At 40.0% G+C, this 13,783-nt stretch overlaps 1 protein-coding gene and 1 long non-coding RNA gene across 2 annotated transcripts in view; both read left to right on the top strand.

The window, feature by feature from the left end:
- The first annotated feature begins 123 nt into the window (after positions 1-123).
- The window catches only part of carmil2 (capping protein regulator and myosin 1 linker 2), a 52,375-nt gene continuing 38,715 nt past the window's right edge, over positions 124-13,783 (top strand). The window contains exons 1-7 of the mRNA XM_048257686.1: positions 124-175; positions 844-938; positions 6,231-6,281; positions 10,589-10,648; positions 12,537-12,658; positions 13,262-13,359; positions 13,665-13,735. Coding sequence (XP_048113643.1) covers positions 139-175; positions 844-938; positions 6,231-6,281; positions 10,589-10,648; positions 12,537-12,658; positions 13,262-13,359; positions 13,665-13,735 — 534 coding nt within the window. The 5' untranslated portion in view covers positions 124-138. The remainder of the gene's footprint in view (positions 176-843; positions 939-6,230; positions 6,282-10,588; positions 10,649-12,536; positions 12,659-13,261; positions 13,360-13,664; positions 13,736-13,783) is intronic.
- On the top strand, positions 7,094-9,726 carry LOC125303773. The gene is made up of 4 exons (XR_007195104.1): positions 7,094-7,289; positions 8,411-8,478; positions 8,665-8,838; positions 9,212-9,726. It is a non-coding gene; the product is annotated as an uncharacterized LOC125303773 (long non-coding RNA).

The raw sequence follows: 13,783 nt of genomic DNA, 5'->3' as shown, positions 1-13,783 counted from the left end.
CGCCCGTTCACTGCATGTGGTGCAGGATGTGTGTGTGAATGTGTGTGAGTGTGTTTCTCTCCCTAACGTTCTACAACTTGTACGACCTGTGCTGGCCGCCCCTCTTGTTCGGGCCGGCTGAAGACCGCAGCTGAAATCATGGCGCTTCATTCTACTGTGCCTTACTCTGTTCAAGGTATGCTTCTTCCACCTGCCGACTCTCTCCTGTAACCACTGAACTGCTTGTGTTGTTTGCCTGTAGTCTCTGTTCTGCCCTGTCTCTAGTGGCCCTTGGTTGTACCATACACGCCCTAGTCTTAGTGCTCATGCATGGCACAGTATGGTTTTCATTGACGCTTTACTGATGTGATATCACTGACGTGAGATATCACTGATGTGAGATATCACTGACGTGAGATACGTCTCTCTGATAGTAGATGGAAGCAACATTCATTCTTTTGCCATGTAGATTAGAATGTCATCCATTCATGTCATCCAACATTCATATCTGTTTGAGCCGTGGGTGTGCGTGTGTGTGAGTGCATTCATATCTGTTTGAGTGTGAAGCCGTGTGTGTGTGTGTGTGCATTCATATCTGTTTGAGTGTGAAGCCGTGTGTGTGTGTGTGCGCATTCATATCTGTTTGAGTGTGAAGCCGTGTGTGTGTGTGTGCGCGCATTCATATCTGTTTGAGTGTGAAGCCGTGTGTGTGTGGTGTGTGTGTGTGTGCATTCATATCTGTTTGAGTGTGAAGCCGTGTGTGTGTCTGTGTGTGTATTCGCATTCGTATCTGTTTGAGTGTGAAACCTTGTGTGTGTGTGTATTCATATCTGCTTGTCCCCTTTGTCTCTGTCTGTCTCTCAGATGCCATCACTCAGCTGTTGAGACCGCAGAGGGTGGAGTTTATGCGGCAGGTCATGCTGGTTCAGTCCAAAAGCCGAACTGAGAACCGCATTCTGGTGAGCACCCCCCTCCCCACCCACCCAACTCTTAGACATCACATATGAACCGCTCGCCAAGCCCCAGAATAAATAGTCAGTGTGTGTGTGTGTGTGTGTGTGTGTGTGTGTATCTATCAGTGTCCCTTAGCTTTTTTCCCATCACCACTTATTTTCATGGAGACTGGAGGTCAGAAGTCATGAGTTAGGGTGATGGATTATGAAGAGGTCAAATCTGCAAGGATACGTAGGGTGTGATTTCACTTTCAGTTTAAGTAAAGGGAGGTCTGAAACACCATATCATGTAATAACTGTAAAATGTTATCACTTTATTGTAATACACACATTTTGTAATAATCTGCCACATTTGTAAAGAGCCTGAATGCTTTTTCTCTTTATTTTGTAATAAAACCCGTAATATGTAATAAAATATCCCAAATTTTGTAATGAATTATCATTAATTGCGGTGGTTATTACTAAATGCGGGTGATGCGGGGGACATTATTAATCAATCAAATTTGATCCTATTATTCCTAAAATTGTTATTGTTACTGTTTTATACATTTTATCATAAATCATGATAACTGAAAATTATTTTTTTAGTTCATTTTATTTGTCAAAAATACATGAAATGGGGGAGCTCTAGCACAATATTCCCAACCACAGGAACCCAGGTTCGGTTCCAACCCTATTTCCAACCCTATCCCACCCCAGGCCTTCTCCATCATTCGTTTCCTGTCAATCTCTCCTGTCCACATAGAAGAGACTGACAGGACTTTGAAACAACTCACCTAAGACTTCAGTTGATGATGCATCCTAGGATGTGCTGGGAAACATCTTTGATGGCTTGATGCCCTGAGAACCTGATGGCTTTCCTCTTTGCAGTCCCTGTGATGCCAAACAGCATGTAAACCTTATACACAGGCTGGGCAGCAAAATGTTTGCCTTTCAGCTAGTCCTCCTGCACTGTTCCAAAAGCTCCTGGTGCTTGATCTGCTTCCATTTGTATGCCTTCTCCATGCGGTTCCCCCAGGGAACTGTAAGCTCTAGGACAAGGGTGTCCAAACTACGGCCCGCCACGCACTTTAATCCTGCCCGCCGAGCATTTATTAGATTATCATAGATCCGGCCCGCCACAAACTTTAATCCGGCCTGCAGTGCATTTAATTATTTAGGTTAACATAGGCCACTCGCTATTCCAACATAGACAACGTTGTGATTAACTTTAGGCTACTGCAAACTGCTTCACACTCTTCTTAGAGAGCGTTTACCATGTCAATGTCAAAACAGCTTGTTACATCAAGATACATAGTAGGCCTATCTCCATTGCAGCAGATCTAACGACGTTATGCTACTCCATTTAATTGGGAACACATTTGAGCGTGCACAAGAGGAAGAGACTGTGACAGGTTCCAGCTGGCTTGTTATTGTTGATAATTGATATCTCGTTTTTATAAGAAACTTTTAAAAGGATATCGCGATGGCAACAGTAGTTCCCACTACTGACCATTTATAAACTGTGAGCCATAGACACAGCACTAGCCATAGGCTAGTGGAGCTGGCAAAAGAGTCTTAAAGTGACAGTGCACCATTTATAAATTAATTAAACATCAAATGAACAGTATTTCTTAAGAAATAATTATTTATTAAGAAATTTTCTACAACAGAATTACTTTGTCATTTACATTATACAAAACATTATATATATATAGCCTATATACACATTATATTTTTGTTGTGTGGCCCGCCGGCCAATTTTCAAAACCCAATGTGACCCTTGAGTCAAAAGGTTTGGATACCCCTGCTCTAGGAGTACCATGTGACATGGTCTAGGAACTTGAGCTGCCTCCTCAGATCCACTTGCAGCCCCCATTCTGACACCGAGGTGAACAGCCCGGCCACTGGAATGGGCTGCTCCCCAACCATGGCAAAAGGGGGTGTTCCTCAGGTGGTAGACATCTCTCTTCGATGGTCTAGCAGCAGGTTATGCTGCCAGCGGTAGCGGCTCTTCCCCAGCGCTGTTAGGCAGCTACTAGATGTGCTCAAGGAAACCTCCTCCAGGGCACAGAGGACACACTGGTGAATCACGCTTGACCCAGATCTGGAGGTTTGCTAGAACTTTGCAGACAGTTGCTTTGGACCAAGAACTTAATTCACTGGGGTTCTGCCTGCCAGATCCCCAGGAGATCCAGGAGATGATCTTCTACTATACTACTACTGATCTTCTGCACCCTCCCACCTGGTCCACCCTACCTGCTGCCGCATACCCACCTCAATCCCAGCCCACACCTCCTCCAGGACTAACTGGTGTTTCTGCCATGGGCCTGGCCATAGCAGGGTTGTGGGATGGCGTTAAACCCTACCCGGTAGGGGTGTAAAGATTAACTGATACGTATCGGTATCCGTTTTTAACGTGTAAGATACGGCTACATCGATACGTGAAGACCCGTATCGGAAAAAAACTGAAATGAACCGGTCGTTATATCGATTTACTTGTTATGAATCGGTGCACAACCTTTTCTGCTCGCTCAGACGCTCATTTACGTTCCAAGCACCGCGTTCACCTCACTTCTGGTTTTAAAACTATACGTGCATGGAATTGTGGGTAATGCAGTTCGTTTTTGGTTACATTCATTGCCCAAAGTTGTCAAATGACCTCATTACCCATACATCTATTGCAATTTAAGCATGTGACAACTTGCACTCGGTCAGCTTTTGTTTTTCGAAATCCAGCGCGAAATTAAGAATTTACAGCATTCCTAAACAGCAACGATAGTCTGTAGAGTAGCCTTACCTTTGATGAAGGGATTTCCTTAATGTTAAATAATAATTTGGCCCTTGCTGCTAAAACGATGCATAAATTATTAGCCAATGATTTTGTTCATATTCACTCAGACTTGTGGCATTTTAGGTTTCTGCATTAGGTCTACTGTTGGAACAAAATAAGCCCTGAGAGTTCATTGATTTGTAGGCCTATTTTATTCTTGTAGGGTAGGCTAGGCCTATATGAGAAAAGGCCAAGAGTGTCTTAAGCACTGTTTTATTTTATTTCGGTATTGTCTTACCTCAACAAGGCTACCATGAAAACAATCAGATATAACTATAAAATCTGTAACGTCTATAAAAATGTATTTGTATGTAGTATTTGGCTGCTGTGTTTGACTGAAATGTAGACTATTCTTTTTTCATTTCAATACAGTATATGAAACAAACCTCAGTTTAGATCATCATATTCACACATTTTGTTGCCTAATTGACAACCATGATAATTGATAATATAAAATGAATGTGCACCTTGAGCAAATTATAAAAAATCTTTCAGAATGCTTTCCATTCTTGAACTGCATCGAATCGCATCACATCGAATCGTACTGAATCGTTTTTTATAAACATGTATCTTTTCTTGTATCGAATCGTGCCCATGTATCTAGATGCGAATCGTATCGTCTTTTACATGAGAGATTCACACCCCTACTACCCGGGCATCTTCATGTCTTTCTGTTCTCTATTTACGTCACCACGATGCCTGCTGATGCCACCCATGTGTCCGTGAAGTCCCGATAGAGTAGTGCCTCTCTAGTGCCCATGTGTATAGAGTAGTGCCTCTCTAGTGCCCATGTGTATAGAGTAGTGCCTCTCTAGTGCGAGAGACCCTGAACTCCTCATCCAGGCTGCTGAAAGGGAGCTTGTTGCTTCTCCCATAGAGTGTGTGGCAGTCCCAGCCACCTGCAGAGGTAGCTGCTGACCTTCTTCTCTACGGTTGCACTGTTGACACTGCTACCCCATGTAACAGAGATCGACAGGAAGCAAATGGGAGAGAGGGACCTAGCAGCTCCCCCAAAGGGACTCTATTCACAGCTCCCCCAAAGATTCAACCATCTCTGGCTCCCCTAGTTGATGTATTTTTGAGCAATGTAGCACACAAATATACTGAGCAGATCTTTTTAAATGGATTTTGCAGTCATTGTGATTTAATGATAAAATGCATGAAACAAACTGTTTTATAATATCTGTAACAATTTTATGAATCATCAATCATCAATTTTGTTTATAGTTATTACATAATATGGCATATTATTATATTTTTATCAAAGAAGATTAGCAAAGCCAGCATTTTGTAATAACCACTGCACCATGTAATAATTTATTACAAAATACAGAACATTTTTGCATTTAGATAGCATTCATACTCTTTTTTTATATATATATATATATATTTATATATTTTATATATAATGCATAAGGTCCCTCAGCCTTCATGAGACACATGTTGAATGTCGCCTTCAGTCAGAATCCTCCTCGTTTCATTTATTTCCTTTTATTGTCTTCATTCTTATTTTACAGCACTGTGCAGCAATAGTGGTTGCCATTTCAAAAGTTATCAAAGCATTTATTATGTTTATTTTTTATTTAATCAAGCACATATTTCAATTTATGGTTATTTTACTGTTATTAAGTAACAAGAGTCAGTATGCTCACAAGATAATGCCTTCTAGAGCTCTTCAGATAATGGTCTCTAATAAAGAATGAATGTTGATGAGGAAAAAACATCCACACAGTAAAACAGACCTTCTTCGAGGCTGTATTGCAACTACATGCTGCCTCTAAAGAATGAACATTATTGTATTAGCTCTGAATATCAGCAATTTGTCTTAGAACAAACTAAGATGAGATCTGATCATGAAAGAGACAATGAAATCTGTCTAGGTTAGAGTAGTTGAGTGTATATACTGTATATCCTGTTTGTGTGGTATTTTATATCAGAATCAGAATCAGCTTTATTGGCCAGGTTTGCGTACACAAACAAGGGATTTGACTCCGGTTAATCTCATTGTGAGTTTATTTTCTTGAACCAACAGAGGAACACACAGTCCGTATTTGAATTGAAACACAGAACCTTATGGAACCAAATCTCTGAAAGTTTAAAGGAGTCCTGAATTTTCTGTTTGAAGTGTCTGACAAATAATATTTGTCATCAAGTCTCTTACCAATTTTCTCCAGTAGATGGAGCTCTAATTACAACCTCTCTAAAACTCTTGTGCTGTGTCTGCATCACAAACAGCACATTCTGTAAGCCCTTTGAGTTCAGTGTATTCCTCCTCAGTGTGGTTCATACATTAGGCCTACTACCATAACATGTACTCCTCATCAGATTCAGAAGGCTCTCAGCAGGCAGATGGACTTTCTGAACTGCATTTCTTTTGTTTATCTAATGTGATAGGTGATTGGTCTTTACCTCACAGACTTTGGATGTGGTTGAATTTGGCTGTGATTTCTTTTATTAACTCTTGCCTTCCTGTCTGCCTTATATAGGTGATAACTCAATGGAGAGCATATATGTTTCACAGCAAGCAACCTGTAAAGGTATGTGTTTGTGCGTGCGTGCGTGCGTGCGATACCCCTATTACCCCATTAATGTGTGGATTGAAATGAGTCCATGCTGAATGACTAGTATGACGCTACAAGGAAGACATTCTCTTGGCATGAGGAAAATCTCCAGTGAAGGACCGGCACTATTTCCCTCTCTACTGACCTTGCACACAGCAAACAGCAGAGGTCAGCAGGTCTAGTCTAGTATTAACTGGATGAGAGAGAGAGAGAGAGAGAGAGAGAGAGAGAGAGTCATTCTGAACAAAATAGGCTTCTATACAGGATTTTTTTATTAGAATTTCCTCATACTTGCAATGTAAACTGTTAGGGAAATGGTAAATAAATACTGTATCGATCATTGCTAAACTCAAAGTATGCATTCTCTCTCTCTCTCTCTCTCTCTCCCTCTGTCCCTCCCTCAGTCTCTGCCATGCTTAATGCATATTTCATTATAAAGCAGTGGGAAGGAATCCTTTCTTGTAGATCAAAAATGGGATCCAAAAAGCAATGTAAAAGGGTGAAGTTGAAGATAAAGTTACTCTGTAAAGTAGCTTGAGAAGTGTGACTGATTGTTAGATGAAGGATATTTAATCATTTAATCACCATGCTTTACGAAAAGAAGTGCTGAGGAGTTAGTTGCACAGCTAAGTGCTAACAGATAACTGTGTTGATTGAGTCATTGTGTGTGTGTGTGTGTGTGTGTGTGTGTGTGCGTGTGTGTGTGTGTGTGTGTGTGCACTGTAAAAAGTTTCTGTAAATGTACACCCAGATTCCAACATTATTCACCTGTTTCCTTCAATAAACAGGACTTTCCAGTAATTAGTAAGACAAATGTGTAAAATCAGGCTCCAACACTGTTATTTACCACGCCCGTAATGTTTATTCTGGAACACACGTACTTCCTGTTATCTATTAACGTTATCTTCGATCTGGTGATGGGAAGCTGTCTGCTGAGAGAAGACAATACGTTGGAATCATACCCAAACCCATCAACACAATAAGGTGAGTTTATCTGTCATCTTTGACCAGAAATACAACGTTTGAAAGCACACTGGTCATGTTTATACAAGTTGTATAATACAACATCTCTGAATGTTACCCTGCTGAAACGAAGTTAGTAGCAGTGCTATTCAGCTAGCCAAACCATGCTTTAAGCCCTTAAGCCATCGTTATCGTTATCACTTGTTGATCAAATTTTACGTTTCTCCATTGCAATCTGAAGCCATCTAAAAGTATTGGTATGAGTAGGGTATCGTAGTTTTTAAAGTTTAACTTTCGCGTGATTTACCTGCTATAACACTGTTTGCTAGCTAAGTCTGCTTAGCATCATCAGTTTAATAAACCAGTGGCCAAATAAACAATATGGCACAAACGGATCAGTGTAGTGTGACTACTGCTTTCAGTGTTTACTTGTATGCATGGATTTCGCCCGTGCTGGTAATTACTTTGTTAAGTCCTTCAGTTGACAGTTTAGAAAGCTAATGCTAGTTAGTAGCCTAGCTAGCTTTCCATAGCAGAGGTGGTTGCATGACACGTGTATGGTATTCCTCCTGAGTTCATTTGAGCTAGCGGCATGCAACAGGAAGATGTTTACATGTCATATGTGGGCATCAGTCCACTGCGTCTATTTATGTGAGCCATACCTAAATTCATGACAATATACCCAATATAGACCTTCCATGCTGTGTTCCAGATTGCCAAATAAAAGAGACATGCAGGTCTTGAATTTCCCCTGGGGATCAATAAAGTATCTATCTATCTATCTAGGTCTTTAGACACACATATACAGAAACCATAAACAATGTGGTTTTGATAAGACAGACAATTTCAAAAGCAAGCACCCTCACTTTGCACACACATACACACATTCCTCACACAAACATCTTATCACACCCGCCTCATCACTTTTAATCATTCAACGGCAGACACATATACACACACACACACACACACACACCTTTCATACTCACCTTGCAGACAACTCACATTCACTCACTCCTTACACACATACACACACACACACAACACACTCACAGAGATTACATTCACTTTCTCACTCACACACACACACACACACACACATCATGAAGAGTTGTTCAGTGCCTTTCTTTTCTTTTGCTAAGGGATGTGCGACTGTAGCTGATGTTGAGTCTTCCAAGCCTACCTGTGACGCCTCGCCTGATATTACTAGGTATGCTTGTTTTCATTCACTAGAGTAATAATGATCAACATATACATATTTAAATCAACTTTTGAACACTAAATGTTTTTTTTTTCTGTATTGAATTTTGTTTGGACAAAATCCTAAAAGGAATCTAATCATAGTTGACATGTGGATCTATATCTTAAATTGAATATGATAAATTCTTTTTTTCAGGTGAACGACAAGGTAATCATCAAAAGTGGATGGTCAGCATTGAATCCTTAATCGTTTGTGAAGGGTCCAACCTCGCCACATTTCTAACAGGGATTGCGACATGTTTCTCCACCTTCTATATTCTGAATCTGCAATATCAGGAGGAGGCAGCGTGCACCCTTGAATTCTTCCAGAGTTAAGTTCATCTCACACTTTCGAACCAGAGTTTGTTTTATGTGTGGTATGTATTGGGGGGTTGTGTAGTAGTCTACTATGTAGTTATAAGCACTACTATGCAGGATTACACCCTCTGAAGAGAGCAATCATGCATAGTACTGCTGTAATAACCACATAACACTATACTTCTACTTCATACAACTGATTAAATCAAATATAAATGCAGTTACAGTAAGTAATAAATGTCAGTTAATTTCATTGTGAGAAAGTGTGTTAATGTTACAAATTCACATCCGATTCATTCACTTTGGCACAATTTTCCTCTACATGAATCCTAGTGTACCCTATCAGTTTTTGTAACTCTCTCTCTCTCTCTTTCTCTCTCTCACAGAAAAAGGCCCAGAAGAAGCCTAAGAACAATCACTAATAAGTAAAGTGAATGTTACTTGATTTCTCATGAATGTTACTTGATTCCCTCCCTGATTATCATTTATACTCATCTCTTACTTTAAATTCTTCTGGACATAATCTGTCAGTTTATTCATTCTCACATGTACACAAGGCCAATGCGATGCAATGATATTGATAATTGATAAATATCTGTGATGATTATTCTGTATCTTATTTTATTTTGAAATAGTACTACTTTAGATAACATGCCTACATTTTACATACATATGTGATACACGAGCCTAATGCGATGTTTTTGTTTTTCATGATAATTCTTCTGTACCTTATTCCTTGTTTTTTGAAATAAGATTTTCAAAATACTACTAGATAGCGTGTCTACATTTTAAACGGGCCTAATGCAATGTATTTGTTTTCCATTGTAATTCCTCTGTATCCGATTACCTGTTCTTTGAAATCTGATTTTCAAAATACTACTATGTATCTACATTTTACATTCATACATGATACCACGAGCCTAATCGCGATGTTTTTTATTTTCCATGATAATTCTTCTGTGTCTTATTCCCTGATCCTGAAATACGATTATAGTCAGTCTACATGTTCCTGAATTACTATTTACTATTATCTTGCTTCATGTCCCTTCATCTTTCAAAGATTACAAAGATTACTTTACTGTTAGACTGTCAAGTAAGTGCTGTGAAATAAAATATCTGTTAAACTACAAATAAGTAACGGATGTGAAAAAATGGATTTTTATCTTTAAAATGTTGATTTGAGAGTGGATGAACTCAATATATGGCACTTGTTTCCTGTAATTGTAAAAAATTAAAGACCTGTTGTGTAACTAACGTGAAGATCACATTTTTTTCTTGTTACCCAACATGAAAATGATGTTATATACTTAACAGGAATTTAATGTTATGGTAGTCTGCCGTTAAACAACGGGAAGCTCCTGGAAATCCTGCCAGTTGTTTCCTGTTAATTTACAGGAAATGAATGTTGTTATTTTACATTAACTTAATGTTAAACCAGGGCACCGTTAAATAACAGGAACTTCCTGGAAACTGCTGCCAGTTGATTCCTGTTTTTTTACGGGAAGTTTTCTTACAGTGTGTGTGTGTGTGGTCAGAGGTCCTTCGGGGAAGTCTGTTTAAGTTTCATCTACCAATGGTCTGCCCTCTCTCTTTCCTTCTCTCCCTCTCTTCCTCTCTCCCCACTCTCTCTCCCTCTCCCTGTGCACACCTCTGCTCTCTCATTTGTTGATGATGAGCCATATGTGAGTGTGTGTGATGGTGGTAATGATAGTGAGAGCTTAGGTGTCACTGAGTCCCAACCACAGTCTGATTTCTTACTTCAGGTGGAAAGTTCCTTCAGCTACCTGGAAATCTATGCCATTGCCATCGAAAGCCCCGTAAAGGTAACCTTTTTCTCACGGTTAACAAATAATCTCTTGTATTTCACTGTATTTAATAGTGCACTGCATTGTTTATTGTGTTTCATGCAATAGTGAACTGCATTGTTTAGTGTGTTTCATGCAGATATGTTTTGCAGTTGTCATGTTAAGCAGATTCAGTGGCTATCTCAGAACTGTACAGTATTTGCTAGCATTATCCAAACATTATGCTGTGGTCCACCAACCTATTTTGCATTCACATTTATGTAGTTATTGACAATGACATTCAAAGCCTCTCAGTAAGGTATGGTGTAATATTATTTCAAACAGAAAAATGTAATATCACATGTAAGGCATTTTCTGTTTGGATTTCAGACCCCTTGCATGCATTTAGTAAATCAGTTTCCTCATAGATAAAGCTGTACACCTTTTTGTATCATTATTATAAGGATGTGGTCTTGGTGGTTCTTGTTCCATCACCTCAGCTTCAGGGGTAGTAAAGGGCCTGTATGATGACAGACTGCAGAATTTGTTTTCTCAGTAAAAGTGATGAAAAGATAGGAGCGATTTAACACCAACCAGATCGCTTGCGTCAAGTCTCTGTTTTTCTTATCTGTGGCCAAATATTTTAACAGTAATATGTCTGTCTAGTTCAAGGAGATGTTACTTGCCACAATGCTTTGATTCAGACAGATGTTGTATTGGACTGGCTAGTCAAGTGTAAACTGAGATCCATGAAATCTGATGTACTCTCTGGGATGTCCGCCAAAGAGTTACAACTCTGTTGCTGCAACACAAACACATCACAACCCTTTTGCACTGGATGACGACCACAAACATGAGTGGGTGACATATTGGAACATATTTGCTGTAGACTTTCCTACTGTGGGAACTTATCAAGGATGATGCTATTACTAGAGATAGTATATATCCTTTAAATAAACATGCTGTCATTTTGTGGTGTTTGTGTGTTGTTCAGGATGCAGGCAGCTTTCTTTTTGTGGTAGCCTGCTATAATTTGAACTGCTATCTTTAGATAAGCAGCACAGGAAATTTGAGTCACAACCGAAATATCAAGATTGTCACTTATCATCCACATTCTGTCCATATTGTATTAAGGCTGACACAGTATTGTGACCCAACCAGAAGAAACCCTACCGCCCTAATGTGTTAGATCCTGTTACTTTTTTTCCCTCAAAGTGTGAAACATTTAGTTTCCTGACATCAGAAACGGCATATGTGTGATATAGGGGGATATTCCTTCTCTTTGGAGGAAGCACACATGTCTGAACGTTTCCGTAAACTCGTCACTCTTGTGCTCCTGATTGCGTCTATTATTCTGTCCCATTTGAGAAACCCTTTCTATCATCTGGAGTGCCTCAACCTCATTGTGGTATGTTTCTATTTCATTGTTGGGTTTTGTGTAAAAATAATTAATGGTTTGTGTTTATGGATCGGCTCTTGAATATTTGCTGAATTGATAAGCATTCCTCTTACCATTTCTTTAGTTCTGCTCAAGGCTTTTCCCTTTCACTTTCACTACATTCTAATGGAGAATCTTTGTCCTTAACACTAAGTTAACACTTAGGATGTTTGCAAAGATTTTGGAATTGTCGTAATGTGAAAATACAAGAACACTAGACAGCAATAATATAAGATGCATCATGGGAGAACAACAGATATTGGACCCGAGCACACTCATTTTAGGCCAAATAGCTGTAAGTTTCTACATAAAAAATTAATTAATAGTTTCCCTTGCCAATTTCGTTTTTCCTCAGGAAATACATATCATAGTAGAAAACATAAGCAGTTATGGTTTTGGTGTGGCTCAGAGTGTATTATTGACAGCCAGTAAAGATGGTTGTATCACTTCTCGCAGCACTGTTGTAAGAAAGGCTTTGTTCCTTGTCAGGTGGTACTTGAGACAGACAGGCAGAGCTACTGTCTTTCTCTCATTTCTGTGGAGGACCTAGAGGCCATGGTCAGTCATGTGACTGCCTCGCTGAAGAAGATCTTTCCCGATTCATCTCCAGGGTAAGCAAACAGCCACACTCAGCGAATGGGTGATGTTTTCACTTCATCCTTTTTGGGTCTTAACAGCTGACAGGTGAGGCAGCAAATGGAAAAAATATGACGCCGTAGTAGAAAACATTTCTAAGAGAAGATCTTTAACACTAGGAAACACACACCAAAACAGTGACATACATTGGCATTCAGTGTTGTAAAGCCTGTGTGTGTGTTTCTGCCCTGCAAAAGAAAGCAGTGTGCTAGTTCAGCTCCAAGTTCATTCATAGAAAGTCCATGTAGCGAACAAATGTGTATGGTTACAGAGATGCCTGCAATGAAATTTCAGATATATCAGTACACTTCTAGTTATGTTGTTAATGTCACCTTGGTAGGGATGCTATAGTACTTTCTATATTGTAAGGTCTGAGTTGAGGTGAAACTGAAATGACAAGCATTGCTGTCCAGTGTAATGCACCAATTCACACTCAACAGTTTATGATAAAAAAAATGGTCAAAAGTGACGTGACCCTTTAAAAAAATGTTTCTGAGTGCAGTGTACCTACTGCTGGTGTGTCTGTGTGCGTGGTTGGCCTCTCACACATCAGTTGTGTGTTGTTGCTCCACTTCCAGGAAGTTGCTGAAGAAGATCCCCCCTGACCTGAAGGACAGGCTCTTGAAGTTGACCTCCAACGTGGAGGATCACCTGAACGGGACGCAGGGGCCATGCGGTGAGCCTAGTCTTGAGGCATTATTCTTCAGGGGGGAAAATACAAAAGGCTTCTGTTTAAAGCGCTGTAAGGTGCTATCTGGGAACACAGTTTTAGTGTGTCCCTTTTGTCACGTTTTTAAAGATTTCCAGACTTCATGTACCTTGCAGCATTTCTTCTTTAGAAGAGCCTTCCTCTATAAGAAGTTACCCTGCTGTGGACTTTTCAGTATTCTGCCCTCAGCATTCGGCCTACTGTGATGCCCCTTAGTAATCTATGTGTGACCCTCTGTCCGACTTCTCTGTCCATCTCCGTGTCTGTGGTAGGTGGCTTCTCAGTGACGTACGAGGCGCTGTGCGATTTCAACGAGCTGCCCTGCCGAGAGGAAGTGCAGTGGGTGAGTGCTGCTGTTCAGTTACACTCTGGCTTCATACATCACATCGCA

This window comes from Alosa alosa, chromosome 11, assembly GCF_017589495.1.
Source record: "Alosa alosa isolate M-15738 ecotype Scorff River chromosome 11, AALO_Geno_1.1, whole genome shotgun sequence".
Classification (NCBI taxonomy): domain Eukaryota; kingdom Metazoa; phylum Chordata; class Actinopteri; order Clupeiformes; family Clupeidae; genus Alosa; species Alosa alosa.
This window is presented reverse-complemented; position numbering and strand designations above follow the sequence as displayed.